General features: G+C 42.1%; 1 protein-coding gene across 2 annotated transcripts; it reads right to left on the bottom strand.

Annotated features, from left to right (window-relative positions):
- Positions 1 to 1,580: 1,580 nt before the first annotated feature.
- LOC118235218 (adhesion G-protein coupled receptor G4) lies at positions 1,581 to 22,785 on the bottom strand. 2 transcript variants are annotated; one of them, XM_035432365.1, is made up of 30 exons: positions 22,573 to 22,785; positions 20,974 to 21,057; positions 19,892 to 20,512; positions 18,391 to 18,488; positions 18,201 to 18,259; positions 17,711 to 17,762; positions 17,518 to 17,555; positions 16,147 to 16,289; positions 15,468 to 15,569; positions 14,923 to 15,012; positions 14,534 to 14,613; positions 14,371 to 14,438; positions 14,157 to 14,193; positions 13,200 to 13,222; positions 12,232 to 12,374; positions 11,992 to 12,121; positions 10,008 to 10,117; positions 9,489 to 9,693; positions 8,612 to 8,771; positions 7,117 to 7,257; positions 6,519 to 6,638; positions 6,381 to 6,426; positions 6,173 to 6,273; positions 5,842 to 5,963; positions 5,123 to 5,391; positions 4,802 to 4,907; positions 3,936 to 4,216; positions 3,391 to 3,492; positions 2,897 to 3,052; positions 1,581 to 2,711 (listed from the first exon to the last, which is right to left on the bottom strand). In XM_035432365.1, exons 2-30 carry the CDS (start codon positions 21,047 to 21,049, stop codon positions 2,575 to 2,577), a joined length of 3,816 nt encoding a protein of 1,271 aa, XP_035288256.1. In that variant the 5' UTR covers positions 21,050 to 21,057; positions 22,573 to 22,785; the 3' UTR covers positions 1,581 to 2,574. The 2 variants fall into 2 exon arrangements, with proteins under 2 accessions (XP_035288256.1, XP_035288257.1); XM_035432366.1 differs by having other exon boundaries at positions 15,468 to 15,530.
- Between the last annotated feature and the right edge of the window lie 486 nt (positions 22,786 to 23,271).

Raw genomic sequence — 23,271 nt, 5'->3', positions numbered from 1 at the left:
CTGTGCCTACCTACTCCTGACTTATGCAGAGATCATGCTGGATATGATTTCAAAATTACATTTGCTGTGAGTGTATTAGGCTACTAAATACACGATTGGTATTCAAACAACAATTTTATCATAATGAAAACACAAATTCACATGCATGCAAAGATATGGAAAAGCACACACACTTCAAATACGGGCTATCAGTGCACGTGTTCCGGTGTTCCTGTCTGTGTTTCCCCTGTTGGGCCGCCAGATGGCGGCACTTCTGTTTTGTGTCCTACTCCCTCCCTGTTAATTGTATGATTGTTTCATTGTCTCGTTATCCCATCATTGTTCCCACCTGTGTCTTGTTATCCCCTCCTTCTGGTTTGATTGTTTTTTGAGTTCACCTGTGTCTTGTTACCCCTTGTCTATTTAAGTTCTCTGTTCCCTTGACTCGGGTGCTGGTTCCTTGCGTTTGTTCTTCCTTGTGTTTGTTGCCTTTTAATGTTCAGACCATTTATACCTGCCTGCGTTTTTTTTTACCTGTTTGTGTTTGTTCCCGAGTTGTATTTGTTCCCTGACTTTGATGTACCTGCCTGCTTGTGTTTGTTCCCTGACTTCTATGTACCTGCCTGCTTGTATTTGTTCCCTGACTTTGATGTACCTGCCTGCTTGTGTTTGTTCCCTGACTTCTATGTACCTGCCTGCTTGTATTTGTTCCCTGACTTCCATGTACCTGCCTACTTGTGTGTGTTCCCTGACTTCCATGTACCTGCCTGCTTGAGTTTTGTTCCTGACTAGTTTTGTTCCTGACTAGTTTTGTTCCTGACTAGTTTTGTTCCTGACTAGTTTTGTTCCTGACTAGTTTTGTTCCTGACTAGTTTTGTTCCTGACTAGTTTTGTTCCTGACTAGTTTTGTTCCTGACTAGTTTTGTTCCTGACTAGTTTTGTTCCTGACTAGTTTTGTTCCTGACTAGTTTTGTTCCTGACTAGTTTTGTTCCTGACTTGTTTTGTTCCTGACTTGTTAATTTGCCCTTGTGTTCTGCCTACCTGCGTTCTGCCCTGACCGTGTTCTGCCCTGCCCGTGTTTGAGTTCCTCTTGTTTTCTGTTATTTAGAGATTTTTTGAGTTCGTGTTTTTTCCCTTTGTGGCCTTGTCTGTTCCCTGCTTGTTTGCCTGTCTTTAGTAAAGTCTTTGTTCCCCTTCCATTTTGTATTTGTGTTTTCTTTTCCCTCTGCGTTTGGGTTCCCCCTACCCGCGCCGTGACAGTTGCAGAACAGGCCAGTTAAAATATTGAAAAATGGAATAATAACAGAAAGCTATCTCACATAAACAGATATACAATATTATTCAGATGTATAAGATTTGGTTTAGATGCTTTCAAATCTCTATAAGTAGAGTGTCTCTAAAGCAAGGATGGGTAACTCCAGTCCTGGAAGGCCAGTGTGTATGCAGGTTTCTGTTTCCACCAATTAGACTGGCTCAATAACTATATACATCAGGGCTATTCAACTTCAACAGCAAGTGGGCCAAACAGGAAAATCACTGGGGGTTTGTGGGCCACACAGAATACTTTGCCAATTAATGGCTACAAATAACTCTTACAGTATACATCAAGGCTGCTTTAATTATAGATTCGACTGCAGCAAAAGGTTTCATACAGGGACACACGAACAGCCTTCAGCTATCAGTCATTATCAGGAAGCTTAGCTAAATTGTGAACAAATAAATTACTGGGCTAATTAAACACTTAGGAGCAGAAGTTGGCATGAAATACGCAAACAAACAGGCCCACCCCTCTTCTAAAGACAAGCTGATTAAAAAGGAGGAACAATAGAATAACTTACATGTATAGTAAGTGTTCTTTATTTTGTATGATGACACGATAAAAAGATTATGGTTGGATGATTTACACAAATGACCTAGAGTAACTAAAATAAAATAAACTAGATTTAATGTAATTCCACTAACATTGATTACCATACTGGCTATTTTTGACAAGGTATTTACACTATCCAATGAAACAGTACACTAGGATTAATATTCTTCCTCCCTTCCTCCCTTTCTTTGTTTCTTTATATTTTTTATATTGTTCAAGTAAAAACATAATCTTATCCTCCAGGCTAAAACTGAGACAAGAGCACAAAAACAGACAATAATGAAGTAGTTTAACATAAAAAAAATATACATACATTTCTTTGAAAATGTCATTTGCAGTTGCAGTCTGATTATCTCATAGTGTTGAACAGTAGGCAGAAAATTCCTGAGAGTAACAACCTTCCTATCCTTCCATACATACTGTGTAACAAACACCTTTTTTTTTTCTCAAAATGCGACCACATGCTGAGAAAGTATCTCTGAACTCCCTCTCATTTGCCACAGTAAGAGCACAAACTTTAAAGTGGGACAAAGTATCCAGTGTTATGAGCAAATACTGGCCAGGTGTGAACCTAACCAATGTCCAGTTTCCAAACTCTGGCCTTGCTCAGGAGCCAAGACCAGTCTGGATGGTTAACGCCCACCATCCGCAGAAATCTTGTCTTTACCTCCAAGTTGAGGTTGGTGATGGCGAGGCAGGTTTGGAGACACACAAACTAAAACTCTCAGTGCAACCTGTCTCTGGGTGGCCAGGAGGGAATTCCACGGTCCATCTCTCCAGGAAAAAAGGTGCATTCTGGGGGCACAGGGGGCGTGCTGCAGCGAGCACGAGGAAGTGCCAGGGGCTTCTCGTACACCAGCTCTGTCCCACAGAGAGAGATGGGAACAGTAAGGGGTTGCAGTGTCGTTGAAATGATCTGAAGTAGGCTATGATTAGGGTAGGTTTCAGTGTTGGTACAGATTTATGGTTTTCTGCTGTGATCTATGAGGTAACACAGCTGTTGAACGAAAAGAAAGGCACGTGAGGCTTTAGTGGTGGATGCTTACCCGTGTGAGTTCTCCTGGTAGAAATCAGCCTCTGAGCAGAGACGGAGGAGTTGGAGGTGGAGTTGGAGTTGTCAGACCTGGCTGACTTCACAGAGGGTGTATGGACCAGGTGGTTCAGCCTGGACTTGGCAACGACCGTCGCAGTCTGGCTCCAGTCTGGAAACCAAGAACAGAGAGGATTCTAACAACCTTCACAGTACAGGACAGTTAATCTTATCTTTGGTTTTCTCTCTTCTCAAAGATACTGTATGTGCTAAAAAGGAAGAACTGATTTAGAACAGCAATGTCAACAAAATTTTTGCAGAGAACAGGTTAAAAAGAATTTTTGTCTTGTTCATGCATGCCTGCTAGACCATTCCTAAGATTCAGCTGTCCGATTCAGCCTTTTCACTTGTACTGCCTATAGAGTACATGGCATTTAGGAATATGCAGTTTAAAATGAGTGGTTACTCTGCATGTACTTATGCTTTGCCCAGAGAGAATGGTGGTGTTACCTGAGTGCTCTTTGGGTTTGAATGGCCCACAGCACAGATGGGCCCTCCACTGCTTGCGCACATTCTCCTTCATCAGGCAGTGGAACACAAAGATGAAAAATCCTGAAACACACAAGTCGCACGCCGTGAACACTAAAACCCCCTCATCCTAACCAATGGAGTTGGAAGCTGCCTTGTCTGAAGCTCAAGGAACTGGGCTTGGCTGGAGTAACAGCAGGTGAAGCAGTGCCAAGGTTATACTTTAAGATGCTATGCTTAGCAAAACAGTAATGTAAAAAAAAACAGTAAGCAATCAGTCAGACAACACAGATTATTAAGGCATGCGTATCGCCTGAACATACATGACACTTCTTTATGGCACACTAGTCCTAAATGTCATATTATATATATTTCTATGGATGTGTAAGAGAGGTAAAGGTATGTAATAAAGTTGATGGGATGTGTGGACATGCTCAATTGAACCTGAGCTATTCTGTCTCACAGCATATGAGAGAGAAGTGGTTCTGTCAGGTCTCATCACACGAGGTCACCATCACGGTCTTCACCTTGCAGGCTGTTGAGCAGGCAGAAGAGGTAGAGCAGGGGCACCTTGGCGGGCTCCCAGGCGAAGAAGGCCAGGATCCAGGTGAGGCCCAGCAGGAAGGTGAGGCTGGCCACGCCTCGCAGTTCATGCAGGAGCCCACGGCGGCTGCCCGCGGGCTTGTTGGCCTGCATGTTATGGATCTGAACCAGCACCACCACGAACACAGCCGCATTGCACAGCAGGACCAGCAAAATGTAGGCCACTACTGACACATAGAAGACCACGTCATCCTGCACCCAGCAGCTAGGACGGGGGGAGGGAGGGAGAGAGAGAGAGAGAGAGACAGACAGACAGAGAGAGAGAAATTTCATGAAATTTTGTCATGATGTAGAATGTTAGTCATGTTGTCCAAAAAGTCCAATGTCACTCAAATTAATACAAATGCATGAATATATGAATTCAGCTGCATTCAGATGATAATATAATTTACATTTCACCCAATCAATATTTTGCAAAATATGGAAACTATAATTCAATCAATACAGTTGCAATGCACAAATTATGCTCTGCCCTATTCCGGATGTTCACCAAAGTTCTGCACCCTAACCCACAGAATGTATTCACTTCAGACCCTAACCCTAAATTGTGCCTTTGACACTTAATCACAGAAATAATCACAAGAACATGAGAATGACATTCACAATGCCATACAGCTGCTATGGAAGTAGGAAAGGGCAGTGCTCAAACAACCAGAGACAAAGCCCAGCTGCAAAGATGCAAGTTGCTGAGAGAGAAGAAAGCGCCTCACCCACTCATATAGCATCTTTGATACTCTGATCAAAGCCGCAGGCCAGGCTGAAATGCCAGTGTTTTTAAAGTATAACTTACAACAGCTCTGAGCTCTCCAGAGGTTTCGGGCCCTTTCCATGGACCGAGCTGCCATACGCATCCATCTTCACTGCCAGTATTAAGCTTACCACCACCAGAGGGATCCCTTAAGAAAGAAAGAAAGAAAGAAAGAAAGAAAGAACAATACCTTTAGTAACAGTGACTACACGCCTAAAGCGATACATAATTATGAACATCAACTTCAACATCATTATCATCAACATCACTACATTACACTGTAATCTAGAACAAATACAAATGCATAGATCAGGGATCCAAGTGCAAAAGTATCATCATCATGTCCAAATCAATGTTTCTCACCCCAGCCAAGGACACAGAACTTAAGGATGTAGGAAGGCACATAGACATTGAAGACCTTGACCAGGGCAAAGTACATGTGGACGGCCTCCAGGCCCATCCAAGTGAATGAGGCCAACAGGAAGTAGTGGAGGAAGGCGGCTGTGGAGATGCACAGGCCGTGGCTGTGAAACGAGGAGAGCCAGGAGTCCAGCAGGAATACCAGGTTCAGCCCGAGCAGGGCCAGGGACAGGTTGATCAGGATCTTAGAGGGGTAGTCTCTGCGCAGCTTCCTGCGGGCAATAGATGTTCATGGAGGGAGTCAAGACAGGGGATAACAAGGGAGACACAGTAGACAGGGAAAGGTGAAGCACAGGAGAGAGGAATATTGTGGAAAGAAATTAGGGAGGTTACAGGACTAAATTATAATGTTGAGAAGTGAGTGATTGCAGGCAAAACAGTGGATAAGATAAGGAAAAGGGAAGTGAAAACTGAGGTTGATGAAGATTTATGAATAGAAAGACAATAAAAATGGAAGAGATGGATGCTTATCTCACATTTAACAAATGGCTGCCATTAGCTTAGTGCCAAAGTAAAACCCGTAGCAACAGAACAACAGAACTGCTCATTACAGTGATACTTTCAGCTCATCCCTTGGCATAAAGATTAGAGCTCAAACTTAATTTACATCATGCCTTTTCACTCTCCCCCGAAAGCTTGAACCCCTCTGCTCAGATACTCACTCAAAAACCGTGTATGTCAGAAGACTGACACCCAGGAATATGGAAGAGATGCCACAGCCCAGATAGGAGATGATGGACAGAATCTTTTCATTTTCCTTGCTCACTCCAGTCTTGGATACATCCTGAGCACAGGGGAGGAGAGGCTGAATATGCAGGGCGAATATGTACTGTAGGTGAACATACTAATGATTTGACAGCCAAGAGCCTACAAGGGCACACTAGAACACATTACTGTGTGTTCTTTTCGCAGTTTTTTTTTTTCTTTAATGCTAACAAATTTTACGTTAATGAACACCTTTAATGAACGGGGTTTCAGAACCAAGTGTCATACCAGGAGCACTCCAAAGTGAGTGAGGTGGTCGCACACACAGGTGGTGTAGTCAACGCTGGTGTTTCGCTTCGAGCAACCACTGGGGTCCCATCCTCCTACTCCTATGAGGCCCACAGACAAACATTCAGCAACCTGCACTCCCGCGCCACTTTCTTCATTTAGATAGCACAGGTTCAACATGTGCTTTTCAATGCAGGGAAAAGGTTACCGTTCTTGCTGAAGTTCCAGAAAACACACTCCACCTCGTCCTCATGCTGTGGGGGTCAAAAATATGATCAGAGGTGGAACTCAGGCGTTAGGCGCTCACCTCCGTTTATCGGAAACGGTAGTTTCCCTTCATACGCACCCGCACGGGCTTGAGGTGGCGGAGGGTCACGACGACCTGCTGCTCCAAGTTGCTGATGGTGGCGTTAGTGACACTGGCAGACACTACGTAGGTGTTCAGCTCCTTTTCGCTCTGCGTATCCTGAAAGCAATACAGATGCTCCTGTGAGGGTAGTCATCTGCATTCCACCATGGCATGTTTGGTGTGTGTGTGTCAAACCTGGATACCGGTGTGTGATTAACAGAAGTGACTCCACTCATTCAAATTAGTAAGCTAACACAGTGGAGGAACAGGCAATACTTTGCTGCTACCTCACAGTGCATGAAAAAAGGCAAAACTGGATACAAGAATTTGTCTTTCTTGGAGAAATGTAAGTAAAACAAAAATATTGATTGAAGCAATTTAAGTTAACCTTGCTCAGCAATACAACAACAGTGCTGTTGGTAATCAAACTATCCATCTGGTAATCAAACCCTCAACCCTGGAGTTACAAGTCCAGTTCCCTAAGTGTTATGATACACTCCCATGCCATGTGGCAGAATTGAAAGTCATTGGGTTTTGTTGTTCAAATACAGAAGCTCAGGGATGAACAGAGGGGGAGGTGGCGCTGGTTCTGTACCTGGAATAGCTGGACAGCACTATAGAAATGGAACTGAATGCGCAGCGAAGTTTCGGTCTGCTGGGGAAATCTGCTCTCCACCTCACGGGGCAAGGAAATGAATGCCACTGTGCTTTTTATCGGATCCTCATTGATGAATATCTATAGTGCAAAAGAGAAAGCCGCTAATGACAATCTTGTCATCCTTGATCATGGTCGTGTGACATTTTGAACCTTCCTCCCATCCTATTTTTTCAAAAATTTTAATTCCGGTCTTTTACTTTTTCCCAAATTTTGGAATGCCCACTTGTGTTTTGTAGGCTCATCCCATTGTTTTACTGTCTCCAGACATGTTGCTCCACCACCCCATGTGATAGTACAGCCAATTGGGCCTTCCACACCTCAAAACCTCCAGCTACAGTCTGCATTTGCAAGGGTTCATGATTCAATGGTCACTTTACCAAGGACGAATGCAGGAGACCTAGCAACACCATTTTAATACCTACTGTAGCCTCGTTTCTTTGCTTCATATGCTTTGTGGAATTTCCGCTATCCTGCACTACTGGTTAATAATGAATCTTACCTGAAGGACTCTATGAGCTCAGAAACTAACTCATGTTTCACAACAGCTTGAGCTGGGCAAAGTTTACATCCAATCAAACCACCTCTTTATCCTACGAAAGCTTGTTACTGTGTACTCAAGGGCATGTTCCTCATTTGGATTGCTGGAAAAGTTTTTTAAGCAAATGATTCATTTATTTCAATGCCATCCTTTCTGTGAATCAGAAACCTGTTCCACTCACTGTATGATGCAAAGAGTAGCAACTGTTCATTTTGGAGAAAATACTTTTTTTTAGTACTCAATTTTGACTACTTTTATCAGTTTATTCAACAGCTAAACTGTACTGTGCAGCCACAATAAACAAAGAGCAATACTGAACATTATGACCTGCATGACTCACATGGCCCTCTACAAAATATTACACAGATACCTGTATGTACCTTCAGATCCTTGCCTGGCTGGTAACAGGCTTATCATGAGCTTCACTTCATTCAAAATAAGCTTATTTACATAAGAGTAAATAAGTTATAAGTCACTGTGCCATGTGTTAAGACTTTATTCTCTGGTATTGTTCACACAGTCTCAGAGCACTTTCAACTATGTGAATGAAATATATATACAAAAGCGTATCATTTCTATAATTTCTATCTTACGTTTAAGCATTTAGCGTCTGCTAAATTCCTAAATTCAAATGTAAATTATAGGCTTAGTTTATACTGTATTTTCAGTCAAACCTGATCCTGGAGGTGATGCCTTGGCCACTAATGAGGACTAGTTTGCTACCGCTCATAGAGGTGAGTGATTTTTCTGAGCTTCACCTTGAAACCAGTGCTTTTACATGCCACGGCTACTCCTGCATTTTTTAACATGCTTTGCTGGTCCACAAGCCCACACCTAACCGACATTACATGCTGCCACTCCTCTTCAGTCTCTGGGCTTTGTGTTGACTCTCACCTCGAGGTCCTGCAAGGCAGAGGAGACCCCAAAGGTGATGCCGTCGAACCGATCGGGGTCAACGTTGACAAGTGAGATGGCCAGCGGCTGTTCGATGATGTTGTACGACTCTCCACTGAAAGATATCCGATCCCCAATGTCTTCAGTAATTTTCAAAATCCTGTAGAGCGGGGGGGGGGGGGGGCGCACAAAACACGAGTTAGAGAGAGGAAATCAGTGATGAAACAAGGAGGAGTTGGATGAGAGGAGGGACAGAGAGAAGGAATAGAAAGAGAAGCAAGAGAGGATGAAGAGAAAGAGGAGTGAGAACAAGCTGGTCAGATAGCAAGCCGGACAAAAAAATGGAGCATCGCGTAGTTCTGGCAGGCCACAAGAGTCAAGCGCTCCGGCTGAATCAGCTGATGGCTCAGCTGAGTGATGTTCGCCTATCACAGTACATTCACTAACAGGGCGGTCTACTTAAACAGCCTCCCTCTACTCATTCGGCTGCTCCTCCTGCATGCAAGCTGCTGCACGTTGCTTCGTAAATCCCCTCCACCACCCCAGCTCCATCCCTATGCGTCAAGAACTTGCATTTCTCCATTCCTATGTGTTGAGAATTTGTATTGCTCCATCCCTATGTGCTAAGAACTTGCTTTGCTGCTGGATCTGTTCTGTGTGTACCCCTCTAGGGGAGTTTGGCTGCTGGCCTCCCGGCCTTATCCACGGAGGCTGCGTGGTTGGCGGGAGAGCTCCAGAACAGAGCCATACCGCCAAACATAACTGTATTGCCTTTATTGTCAATAAAGTTCTACTTTGATGACAGTGGTCCTGACAGAATTATAAAAGTGGCTTGTGACCAGAGCCTGTGCCCACCATGCTGCAGATGTACACTCACTGGTTGGTGACATGGGACAGGTTGGTGTCGGATTCCAGAATATTTGCGATGACGTGAACCATGGCCTCGCCAAGAGACGGCGTCACCGGGCTGACCTCCAAGATCTCGGAAAGCTTGTTGAGTATGATGTCCACCTCAGGGTGGCTCAGTGCCATGTGTTCACAGGTCAGGTTCAGTATCATATCAACCACATCCTCTGAGTTGTCTGAAAGTAAAATGTATTTGAAATAGACAATGGAGATAAACCCATCAAAGAAAAGACATGCACACAAAAACACACACAAATAGACACACAAACTCATGTTGACTGGAATTTTTACAGAACAAAATTTACAAAATGCTCTAGACAGTATTACATTCTGAAGCTCAGGGTACAGTACACTTTAATATTACTCTACTTCAGGAGACTAATTATGCTGTCAGCATACAGCACAGATGAGTAAATCAGATAATACAAAAATCTTGGAGCATTTTCACTCATCTCCACCTGCCTAGAGAAGCCATCTTGGGGGAACTCACTCTGGGTGACGGCGATGTGATCCAGATCCAAAATGCTTATCACAATGAATGGGCATAACCTCAGGTCAGGCACAGTCCATTTGGCCCGTTCAGTCAGCGCATCCAATTTACTGCCAATAGGAAGTCCAGGTGTGTCCATTCAGAATGAACAGACAGAACAGAACAGAACAATTAAGAGTTTCATACATTGTATTATCACTGATACTCTGTCAGTCTGATTGCTTGTGTTTTTGCATTGATACTTGGAAGGACTACAAGTTTCCAATTGTTCAATTTTGCAATTAAATTTTATGGTTTTAGAATTTGAAATACAAACATCCAACCAATGGTTTTCATGCACCGTATTTCCATTTCCATTTTACAGCAGTCATTGTTCCTTTGAATCACCAATCAGTATCTACAGTGATATGTCTACACGTCTGGTCTACAGTGTTCCAAGTTAAGTAAATATCACACGGCTATGTACTCATTTTGAACCAGAGAGTCTTTATTAAGTGGCAGTGAAGGGTAAACTACCCTCTACAGCCTGCATGCTCCATAGGAACACTAAATCCCTTGGAGACACAATATTGACCACTAGCCAACCGTAATAAAATTGATTGCTTAATAATTTGTTCGTTAGCCCTTTGCGGTTTTCTCCAACTGCTTCCGGATAAATATTTTTACGGCCGGAGCCCTTGTAAAGAATATCTGACCCCCGTTTGATCTAATCTTTATTCGATAAAAATTTCTTCCTATTAGGCTGGTCGTAAATACACGAATCATGGGCAAACAACATGATGTGCTGAATGACGCGGAATATGGATCAACAGGAGACTGTAAAAGGACTGTTTTCACTTGACTGAGCTGTCTCTAAGGCGACGGGTAGATATTCCTTCCACTCACAAACACCTTAGATCTCAGAAAGGTCAGAAGACTTTTTCTCCATGGCCACCTATGTAGACGCCATTTAAAAATTAGAGACATCTGAATCACATATGGACATGCGTGCAAAAGGCAGCAGGAAGATTCATATTCATAGTAGCACATCTGATTTTGTGTCAAATGAATTCTAGTGACAAAAAATTATTTTTGCCAAAAAAGGAAAAGGGTTCTAAGAAAAAATCTACCAGGATTTTTTGGATCCAGTCATGCTAAAGTTCAAGCATATGTCCAGGACACCCAATATAGATATCAGTAAATAATATAAATAATATAATATGAATTGTATAATTATGATATTAAGCAACTTGTATTTTAATTAGTGGAAAGGTTTTAGCATCACTGAGTTAAAAAATATTATTTATACTGACATCATTCTTTTATCAAATAATGTTGACTATTAATGCAGATATTTAACATATGACGAGGGAGGGTACTGCATGTTTATATACATTTATAGGTAGCGCTCTCTTTTGATAACTAATATTAAGTGATTTAAAAAACAATTCAGTCTGTTCAAGTCATTGTTTTTTGTAATTATTATATATATATGTAGTACAATAATATTCCTATTTTAAAATAAGATGAAATACAGATGGGTGACAAATTAAAGGAAAACCCAACATAAAGTGTCATAAGGTGTTGGGCCACCACGAGCTGCCAGAACAGCTTCAATGTGCCTTGGGATAGATTCTACAAGTCCCTGGAAATCTCCCAAAAGATATTCCCTCATTTGATGTTTTGATGATGGTGGTGGAGATCGCTGTCAAACACGTCGGTCCAAAATCTCCCATAGGTGTTTAATTGGGTTGAGATCTGGTGACTGGGAAGGCCATAGCATATGATTCATATCATTTTAAGACACATCAAACCATTCAGTGAGCCCTCATGACCTGTGGATGGGGGCACAGACCACTCCCATCAGGATAGAAATGTTTCATTGTAGGATAAAGGTGATCACTCAGAATAACTTTGTAATGATTTGCAGCGACCCTTCCCTCTCAGATCACTCATAATATTTCAGTGTTCCGCATCCAAGACTTGAATAGAACAAGCTTCTCACCAGTGCCTGGAGGCTGTCTGGCTACAGTCCCCTTCACAGGGCAAAGTGGCCTTGTGCTGAGCCTTGGTCTCAGGCCACACGTAGAACCCTTGTCTGGTTTGCTGGCTGTGCTCAGGGCAAGTCCCAGGCTCTGAAGTGGAAGGGGCACTATCATTAGTCAATGATGCGTACACACACGTACCAATCAGTGTCCTCCAGAGGGCTTGTGGGAGGGCTGCTACTATACGAGCTGTGGAATACCTATGTGAGATATCTGGATACTCTCTGCATGCACGGTTATGGGACCACAGATGAAGTCTGGTTTCAGAAGGTCTCGGATCTGCTGTTCCGTCTGAGCAACATCTAGTGATGTGTTCACCTGCACTTGGAATGTACAGCCATAGCTGTGGACAGAGCATTGAGCATTACAAATGCATATCTCAAATAAAATACATAAAAGCCACAGAAACAGGCTGACTATTCATAGTAGATTATTTGGATGCAGTGTATGTGCTGTAACAATCTGGGCTCTATTTTCCAGAATCAATGGCGTACAGTGCAGAGCATGGGTGCACTGGGCATGACCAAACGCGTTCAAGCACATCAAAATCCATGACAGAAATGCCACTTTGCCAGTGCATGTGGCTCGCCACACACCATACGCCAGCCGGAAAATAGGGCCCTCTGAGTCAAATACAGATTAGCACCTGAGTCAAATACAGATTAGCACCTGAGTCAAATACAGATTAGCACCTGAGTCAAATACAGATTAGCACCTGAGTCAAATACCTATTAGCACCTGAGTCAAATACAGATTAGCACCTGAGTCAAATACAGATTAGCACCTGAGTCAAATACCTATTAGCAGTTGAGTCAAATATAGATTAGCACCTGAGTCAAATACAGATTAGCACCTGAGTCAAATACAGATTAGCACCTGAGTCAAATACAGATTAGAAATAACTCTTTAAATGGTAGTAAGAACTTGAAAAGACTCACAGCATATCACCTCATTTACAAACAAATATTTTAATAACCAAAAAAACAAACAATCATTTTAAAGTGTAATCTGGTTCTGAATATTGGTGAAAACAGATGTTTCTTTTTTGCATTGCCTTTGAGCAGTTGGCTAGAAATCTATAAAGGGTTAAAGTAAAGTATTTTGGCGGTGTAGTATAATAGTGAGTTGTATCATTTTCTGTCTTTCAAAGTAGAATGAGATACCATACCTGTTCATTCTGGCTAAAGTTGCCTGCAAGAGAGGGGGCAAAAAGTGAAGTGCCTTTAAGGGTGGACAAGTCATTGCACATTGGTCTTTTGTTAACATCTATAAACCATGAAATGGATGTCAAGACAGGTATGTCAGTTGAGCTATTCAATATCAAATTAGGCCAAGACCCTGACTGTGTGAGGGTAGTATAAAAAGCAAAGGATTATCTTGGCTCCTTGCTTTATATACAGCACATCTATGATTACATCCAGGGCTGCCAGTTATGAATCATTTGTTGAGTCCAAGTGTCTATCTGCCATTTGGAGCAGAGCACACTGTGGAAAATACACTACATGGCCAAAAGTATGTGGACACCATCTCATCCAAAATTATAGGCATTAATATGGAGTGTGTCCACTCTTTGCTGGTATAATAACATCCACTCTTCTGGGAAGGCTTTGTTCTAGATGTTGGCGCAATGCTGCAGGGATTTGCTTCCCTTCAGTCAGAATAGCATTTGTGAGGTCGGGCACTGATTGGGCTGTTGGTTGTAGTTGAGGTCAGGGCTCTGTGCAGGCCAGTCAAGTTCTTCCACACCATTCTCAACAAAACCATTTCTATATGGACCTTGTGTGCCTGGGGGTACTGTCATGCTGAAACAGGAAAGGGCCTTCCCTAAGCTGTTCCACATAGTTGGAAGCACACAGTTCTCTAGAATGTGAGTGTATGCTGTAGATTTCTCTTCACCAGAACTAAGGGGCCTAGCCCAAACCATGAAAAACAACCCCAGACCAAGGGGTGTCCATGACTTTTGGTCATATAGTGCATCTTGCTTTTTTGGTGAAAGACAACTTACTTGTGCACTACATTATAGAACATTCACTTACAGTGTCACTTCCTACACCGAATGAGTGTCTCACTGCCTGTAGTACAACAGTATTTTACGACAAAGGCGCCTTTTTTTTTTATTACTCACCGTTTTTTCCACCTCTGGGGTCTTAAATTCCAACTGACTGCAAGAGAAAACACCTGGCAGTTATTGTGATGCTTTATCCGTGGTCATGATAAAACTTTATGACAGACATATTTTGCAATGTGTACAATAAAGTGCGTTCTCAAGCGTAGCTATAGCATAAAGTGAAACTTTATGGCAGGAAACACCCGCCCTTGGATTTACAGTTTGATCATACCTGTTGGTCCTCCTTAGTAGTTTGAAGTTTAAAACTGACATACGATCCCCTGGCAAAGTAGTAAGAAGCTGAGAGGAGGGAATGAGGGAAGGTGATTGGTGTCAGTAAGAAAAACCCCATTGCAAATAAGTGTGTATAAAGTAGCCTGCCTTGTATATCTTACCCAGATCTGAATGATCTCTCCTGGGTCATAGGCATCTCCAGAACTCACAGTCACATTCAGGTTGACCCGGTAGAAGGTTACTGAATCAAAACCCCAAAGCAGAACATTACAACAGTCAAGTCCATGTTCATAACCGCTCGCCAACCAAGTAGGTTGAGAAAATGGAACTTATTTCAGATTATTGGTGTGGCTTCAACACTGATTCTCCCACTGTATACTGAATCATTTTTCTTTTTGTTTTCCTTCTGAAACTAATAATTACTAAATGCTATATAAATTACCAACCAAATTATCAACAGTAATTCTTCCTCCAATTTGTTATCCAATGCTGATGGCAAAAAGCAGAGCACACGGGTTGAGTGATAGGCTAGATGAACTATAGTCTTCACCTCGAAGGCCAAGGTTTGGTCCCTGTGTGATGGATGGGGAAGCGTGGGTGGAGCCAATGATGTGGGGTCCACTACTTGAAGGCTGGGATTCTGTTTAGAAAATGCATGGTAAGGTGAATTAAGCCCAGCTTTTTAAATCACAGTGATATACAGTATGTGTTCTCATTTGCCTAAACTAAGCTCAAACTACTTCGTAGAGTAGCAAGCTTTTACTTTATTATTGTTAGTAGTAGTAGCAGCAGCAGTGGGCGTAAACTTGGTTTCTTAAACCTTGAGTCCACACAAACTAATTTCAGAATGTTGCATCTTCTGTTGTGGCTAAAGAACAGTGGTAGTAGTTGTGATTATCTGCCAAGGCAGACAAGTTAAGCATTCCTGCCAATGTGGATGTGACTGGATGTGTTCTAGAAGAGCGCACAATGGCCAGGAAAAGGATTTTTTTCTATGGCCTTTGCTGCTCAATGTGAAGTGTTTTGTGGCCATAGAAATGCAGAAGGCACTTCATTGTGCCCTCATTAAAGTACAGTATTAAAATGTGCACTGACCTGGGGGCATGGTAGAGGTGGGAGAGCTCTGAGTAGCGGCTTCCACAGTGGAACTTGGCGCTACTGTGAGAGGAGGGAGGTCAGTTGGCGAGGGATAGGCCTCTGCAGAGAGACAGAAGGAGCAATGCCCAGTCCTTAATCCTCACACAGCTCTGTCTGATGCATACCATTTATCATCAATGACCCAACATTGATTTTACACGTTAAAATATTATTTTGCGTACATTTTTATTTTATTGTAGGGCTTCATGTCTCTCAGGGATATGGGACGGATATTAGGGAGATACAGTCAGAAGGCATAGATAGCATTGCTCAGTATTCAAGCAACTCCTGCTGGCCATCAGGGCGCCCGTGGCTAGCGCTCTCTGCGCATGCATATGAATGGGTCTCCTCCACCCATGCTCTGCGCATGCGTGGCTTGCAGCCGTGGTGTGAAAAGAAGCATCTGGCTGGCAGGTGCGTGTTTCCAAGGAGAAATGCATTTTACCTTCACTCTCCCGAGCTCGCAGCAGCAGCCATATATGAGCATGCTTGTACATAGTTTGCAAATTGGACATTCCAAATTCGGGTTGGACTAGAGATGCCAAATTTTTAATATTATTTTGCATTCATCCATGATACACCACAACCTGACAAATACATTTGCCCTCTTCGAATAGGTGACAGTCTCAGGACCTACCAACAGGGAGGATGATGATGCTGCTAGTTTCTGTGGTAATGACAGACGAGTCATGCTGGGTGCTGAGCAGCCGGAAGACTTCTGTCTGGACTTCACGGACATCAGCGTTGGGAATCACTCTCACATGCATTATGCAGTCAAAGCTGGTAACATCCCACAAAAGCACATGTGACACACTTACATGCAAAAACATTGGCTGTAGAATGGGTCATACTGAAGAGCTCAGGGACTTTCAATGGGCACTGTCAATAGGATGTCACCTTTCCAACAAGTCAGTTTGTCAATTTCCGCCCTGCTAGAGCTGCCCCGGTCAACTGTAAGTGCTGTTTTTGTGCAGTGGAAACATCTAGGAGCAACAACAGCTCAGCCACAAAGCGATAGGCACAGAACAGAGGACCACCAAGTGCTGAAGTGCATAGCGCAGAAAAATAGCTCGTCCTTGGTCGCAACACTCAGTAAACTGCCTCTGGAAGCAACATCAGCACAATAACTATTCCTCAGGAGCTTCATGGAATGCATTTCCCAAAGATCACGATGCGCAATGCCAAGCATTGGCTGGAGTGGTGTAAAGCACACCTCCATTGGACTCTGGAGCAGTGGAAATGCATTCTCTGAAGCGATGAATCACACTTCACTATCTGATGGACAAATCGGGGTTTGACGAATGGAGAACACTACCTGATCGAATGCATAGTGGCAACTGTAAAGTTTGGTAGAGGAGGAATAATGGTCTGGGGCTGTTTTTCATGGTTTGGACTAGGCCCCTTAATTCTGACCTGACCTCAACCCCATCAAACACCATTGGGATGAATTGGAATGTCCACTGCAAGCCAGGCCTTATCGCCCAACATCAGTGCCCAACATCACTAATGCTCTTGTGGCTGAATGGAAGCAAATCCCTGCAGCCATGTTCCAAAATCTAGTGGAAAGCCTTCCCAGAAGTGTGGAGGCTGTTAGGGAGACAATGCAATGCAATGATGCCACAACCTATGCCTGCTCTTCCTTTTCAATGAGAAACATGGTTTACCGGAACAGCTATAGTAACAATAAAAATGACTCCCTGGTTATTTAAGGCTACAGGCCAGCCAGAGGACTCAATCAGTTTATTACAGGGGCTTTTAATATAGCCGTCCGTTTGCTTGTTTGTGAAATTATCAAATGTTTTCACAAAAAATAAAATGAAACAAAATGGTGCTGCAGGTTATTATATAAAGCAATACTGTGTGATAATCGGTTCAAACAAGGGTAAATACAATCAGTTCAGCTGAATAGGCTCCATGACAAACTGTACTCATATGTGGTTTATATGCCTAGGGATTAAGCGCAAACACTGCTTACTTCATATCACATTACATCACTTATGAATCTTACCGGGTTTGGACTGGTGAGAGCCCTGATTCTCTTCTTTCCTGAATAATTGAAAATAAATACTTTTTTAAATATTCACAGTCTGCAAATGAATCAACATCTCTAAGTCCTGTTCAATATATTTAGAACTCTCATTGGTGAATAAAGTATGTTATTCATCTATCTAGTATTTCATCAGAGAAAATGGAGGTCTTACCTGTCCTTCCTCTCTGTATGTCAAATCAAGACTGCCCCTTGAGTAAACCTGGCTGTGTTGAAAAATAGATAACACAAGAGAGGAAACAAGAAATTCTCATTACTTGAAGGGAGCCCAACGTGCTTTCACCTACATTCATAAAAATACTATCTTTCATGATAAGTAAAACCTGCCATAAAATCTCATCTAGTCTATAATATTAGACATGAAAGACATATGGCATATGGGGTGGCAGTGTAACGTGGTGGTTAGGGAACTGGGCTTGTATTCCAAAGGTGGTAGGTTTGACTCCCAGCTGAGGCAGTGCTGTACACTTGATCAAGTATAGAACAGGGAACTTGCTTCAGTATATATCCTGTGGGATTAATGGGTGTTATTTAAAAGTGTAAGTCATCCCGGAGAAGAGCATCTACTAAATACCAGTAATGTAATATAACGCATGTTCACATTCTCACTGAGAAACAATGGACCTATTGAACCGCTTTCTTACCCTGAAAACGATACAGACACGCTGACAATAGACATGTGGGAGGGCAGTATTTCCCGAAACTGAAAAACATCAGAAAGTCACAGAATTTGTCAAAAGTATGTCACACACAATAATATTGATGTTTGTAATTCTGCCATCAAATCTGTTCTGTTCGCATTGTCTCATATTACAGCATATCTGATATTCTTACCCAGATATTCACAATCACTTTGGCAGCTGGAATATTTGTGGTATTACCATCCCAGCGGGTGATGGAAACCGTCACTCGAATTTCAAAGAAAGACCAGGCTGAAATCAATTGTAAAAATATTCAAATCAATACATCTGAACAAATAAATAAATCAGAACAAAGACACACACCTTTCACAATCAAATACATTATGTTTTTAACAGAAATTAATGTAAAATCCTCTGTGCTATGTGTCATTCTTATAGTATCCAGTTGTTCCAGTTACATATATTGGGCCTATGGGGAAATGCATGCACAGGTGCATGTCCAGAGGTCATCATCTAGACACACCTATCCGCAGGTTGTTTTGTTTAACTATATCTTGTTCATATCAGTAGCCAGCAGCATTGTGTCAATATGACGATATAGACACACATATGGATCATCCACATGGCATGTGCGGTGTTTACACATTTGATCAAAACTAGTGTGTTTTTGACATTCTACTGTCTTTGGCAATTCAGACACCACGTGAGCTCAAATGTAAAGGCTGTGTGATACCACAGAACCCTTAAGCCAGGGCTGACCAACCCTGCTCCTGAAGATCTACCGTCCTGCAGGTTTTCCCTCCAACCCTAACAAAGCACACCTCATTCAACAGCAAGAGATCTAGCTGGGTTGTTAATTAGTAGAATCAGGTGTGCCAAATTAGGGTTGAAATGAAAACCTACAGCACGAAGATCTCCAAGAACAGGATTGGCCAGCCCTGCTTTAAGCCTTTAACCCTTTTGTGCAGGGTTGTCCGTTCTTTATCCAAATAGCGCTGGGGTTGGGGCAGGTTTTTGTTTTAGCCTGGCCCTAAGACATCTGATTCTACTTATCAAGGTTTTGATTGAACACCGTGATTAGTTAATTAGTCAAATTAGGTGTCTTAGCACTGAGCCAAAAACAAAAACCAGCATCCACACCCGCCCTTTGCAGATAAAATTGGACACCCCTCTGTTTGTCCAATTGAGGGGATAGTTTAGCCACAACATATAGATAGATTTATAAACTGGAAAAGATGACAATTTTCTAAAAATAAAAAAGCATGCCATTTGTCAACACAACCACTGGAGGTATGACATGGCAGGTGGTTTACGTATGAATATGAACTCTAAGTTCAGTTGTGACTTTTGTCTCGAAATGACCGATACCAAATTCTCCCGCAGTAGGCAGTTTAAAACTGTTGCTTTCAGGATGAAAAATAAATAAATGTAAAATCTGAACTGAATAAAATAGCAAAATATGATCACATTCCTTTTCTTTGGATCTTTATAGTATTACTACTTGAAAAAAACTTGAAAAGTTTTGATTCCATGGGGTCTTAAATACAAACAGGAAAGGAGAGAACGACAAGGTGAAAACAACTGGCGTGAAAGAAAAGAAGTCAAGACCATGAGGTCAGCGTGGGAACAGATGGCAGGCATGAAAAACAGGCGTGGAGGAGAGGAAGGGACAGGGGGAGAGGACAGGGACTCACCACACTTCAGGCCAGCGTCGGGGACGGGCTGGCAGCCGCTGGCGTTCCAGTCGCGGGCACTCCAGCGCACCACGTCCCCCTCGACGCAGCTCACGTCCGACAGCTTCTCGTCGTGGCGATCCGTCCCCCACATGCGGAACAGGGAGAGGGCCCCCTGGAAGTCGGTCCCCGTCTCCAGCTCTATCTCCCTGCCGGTGAAGCTGTGGGACACGCCCAGGGTGAGGATTCCGCCCGGCGACAGGCTGCGCTTCTGCCCGTGCACCTTGGCGAAGAACACCTGGGAGCCGTTGACGTGGAGGCGCAGGTGGCGGGAGTCCCTGGACCAGGTGAGGCACACGGTGTGCCAGGCCTGCAGGGGCAGGACGTGGGGCGCGGACCACTCCTGCCCGAAAAGACACACCTGCAGGCTCCTCGCAGTCCCCATCAGCCCCAGCTCCGTATCCTTCTCGCCCCGCAGCTTGTACACGAACACCGTCCAACTGGGCGAGTCGTTCTGCCTCCACAGCCTCACGCACACGCTCAGTTCCTCCAGTGCAGGCACCACGCAGCCTGGGCTCAGCTGCCAGAAGGTGCACTTCGGCTTCATGAAGTCTACCTTGTTCCCCCATAGGCTGGAGGTGCCTGACATGTTCACAATTTAGGTAACATTAACATGCATCAGTCTTATAACAATAGTAAAGATTTATTTTGAAGAGAATTGCAGCTAAAGCATTCTGTACAGTCTTGTGCATTGAAATGATTACATCAATTGTGATTATAAAGAATCAGGTGTAGTAAAATTCATTATGTATTTGCACACATACTGCAGGTGCACACGTTTAAAACTGAAACACAAAAACTACAGGTAGAAATTTATTCAAATATTAACTGAATGCATTTTGTCGCTCAGACTTATGAGATAAAAACCTTTCTAGGCAGTTCTTTAACCATGTGCGAATGTATTGGGAATTTTGCCTCAGCTAGTATATGACATAAATCAAAAGACCATAATATATTAGTGCAAATAATACAAGTGTAATTAGTATAATAATTTACAATTACTACTGTGTAGTTTAAAGTTTACAGGGAATGCATTGACGCACCTGAGTCCTGGAGACACATACACTTCATCATCCAGGCAGAGATAATGATGTAACTGCATTTCCTAAACGTCTCCATGACCTCATCTGAGCACATACAAATAAAAAAGCCACATTTTAAATGAACTTTTAAAATATTTCATATTAGTACTTTTTAACCGATGTACAGTACTGTGCAAAAGTCTTAGGCACCCTAGATTTTTAAATATAATATATAGTATATATTTGGTCTTTATTTTTTTGTTTCCTGCATTAGTGTGTCAGTAGAAAAGAGCAAATGTGAGATTCCCAAACATGAATTTTCCAAAAACTGAAATTTTACAGATACATTTTTGTATTTTTTAAGTAATATTTTAAGTAATAGACTACTTTTCAGATACAAACTTGGTCAAGGGTCTCTTGGATTACCTGGAGAGCCAGAAGCAAGCGAAACAGTCAAAATCTGCAGAAGAACTGTGGCAAGTTCTCCAAAATGCTTGGAATAACCTACCAGCCGATTTTCTTATAAAACTGCAGGACAGTGTACCTAAGAGAATTGATGTAGTTTTAAAGGCGAAGGGTGGTCACACCAAACATTGATTTTATTTAGTTTTTAACTATTTAATGCTCTTTATATTATTTTTTTGATGTTTATAACCTTTCATTTCATTATTTTTGAAAGCATCTTAGCTGTACAGCATTTTTTTTACAGGTGCCTAAGACTTTTGCACAGTACTGCATAAAATCTTGCTATTGTATAAGACTTTGAACTCATTTTGATATTGCCCGTTTCTGGTACCCTGTTACAAGCTCTATAAAATTTAAAAACAAACATGAATTCAGTTCAAACAAATAATTAATCTACTGTTTCAATCTAGCAAGTTTCATTACTGTACCTGCTTACGACCATGAGTCATCTAAAACTAAATGATGTATACCTAAATGAAAGCAATGAACCAATTTAAATACACAAATGTCTGCGTCTCACAGAAATATAGTAGGCTATGTTATGACTAGAAAATACAACCCAGGTGACATACATCTTTTAAGCATAGGAGTACAATTTTGAAATTTGTAACAAGAATTTTAAACAGTTACAAATAGACATTTCCCAATAATGCCTCTTTCGAGAAGAAATTAACGTCATTGAACCATGCATTTTTATTTACATCTTTGACGGCGGGGGGTTCTAGATTCAGATGAAAGTTTAAAAACTAGGGACTACGGCCTGAATTCAATCAACTTTTTCTCACAAAAAACCAAAAAACACTATTTTAGGACAATTCATTCTGGTAACTGCTGAACTGAGCAAACTGTGTTCATTTACACAAGAAGAAGCACTGGCATTTCAATTTCAGCCAAATAGAAGGGAAATGTTGATTGAATGCTGACTTGCCAGTGTATCCTGATTTATATAACAAGCAGTTAATTTTCTTTAATTTTTCCTGATTTTATATTTCTTTATGGAAAGCAGAATACAGATACATAATTATATGCTGTATACTCTGTGATATGCTATTCATTGCAATCACACTTCTGTATTAAACGCAAATTGAATTGTACACGGAACGGTTAAACACATTTAATGTGAAATGCAAACTGTTACAGTTAAACATAACTTACCAAAGAGAAAATCGCATGTGTACAGCTTGGCACAAACCAAGACAGCGTAGTTCCAGAAAAACAAGTGCTAGTTCCAAATTAGCAATGGTACGAACGTAACATCGGAACTTGATCTGCGCACTGCTTTTCAGGGTTTCAGGGACGATTACGGCGGTTGGATGTCGTAAAGAAGCAGGTATCCCCAGCACACACCCAGAAACATTGCCCTCTGAGGACACCACTGAGTCCACTCCCTCAGAATATTTCCACTGTAGTTATTCATTAAACATAGGTTCGAGGTATTAATACAGTGTGCCTTAACTGTGCTGTTCAGTTACTCACCTATCAATTCAGTCATCTGCGCACCTAAAGGAAATGAATTCAATGGTAGCCTAGTAGTTCTGTATTTGTAAATACTACCGCTGCGCTGTTGCGATAACTACTAAAACTGGTACTATCACTACTTCTATTCGTTTATATAATAAACATAATTACAATAATTATGTTGCCTCTAATATCTCCTACCTGTGCTGTAATTAATACATTTAAAGAATAACTTCACCAAGAAGATAGAGTTATGACTGATCACATCTTTATAACACTTTCAAATATTCAGAAGATGCTTTACAAACTCAATCCAGCAACAGGCTGATATATTGCCTAATCAGAATGCTATCCAAACACTCCACAGTAGGTCTAATCCTTAAAATGCCTCTTCCT

Source organism: Anguilla anguilla, chromosome 9 (assembly GCF_013347855.1).
Source record: "Anguilla anguilla isolate fAngAng1 chromosome 9, fAngAng1.pri, whole genome shotgun sequence".
NCBI lineage: Eukaryota > Metazoa > Chordata > Actinopteri > Anguilliformes > Anguillidae > Anguilla > Anguilla anguilla.
Note: the sequence above shows the minus strand (reverse complement) of the source record. Positions and strands in the feature narration are given on the sequence as shown.

Excerpts from the sequence above, each read along its gene's own strand:
- LOC118235218 (XM_035432365.1), bottom strand. The coding sequence starts at position 21,049 with ATGGAGACGTTTAGGAAATGCAGTTACATCATTATCTCTGCCTGGATG. Across the intron at positions 20,513-20,973 it reads TATGTGTCTCCAGGACTCAG|GCACCTCCAGCCTATGGGGG; the intron begins GTGCGTCAATGC and ends TGAACATGTCAG. Across the intron at positions 3,053-3,390 it reads CAAACCCAAAGAGCACTCAG|ACTGGAGCCAGACTGCGACG; the intron begins GTAACACCACCA and ends CTTGGTTTCCAG.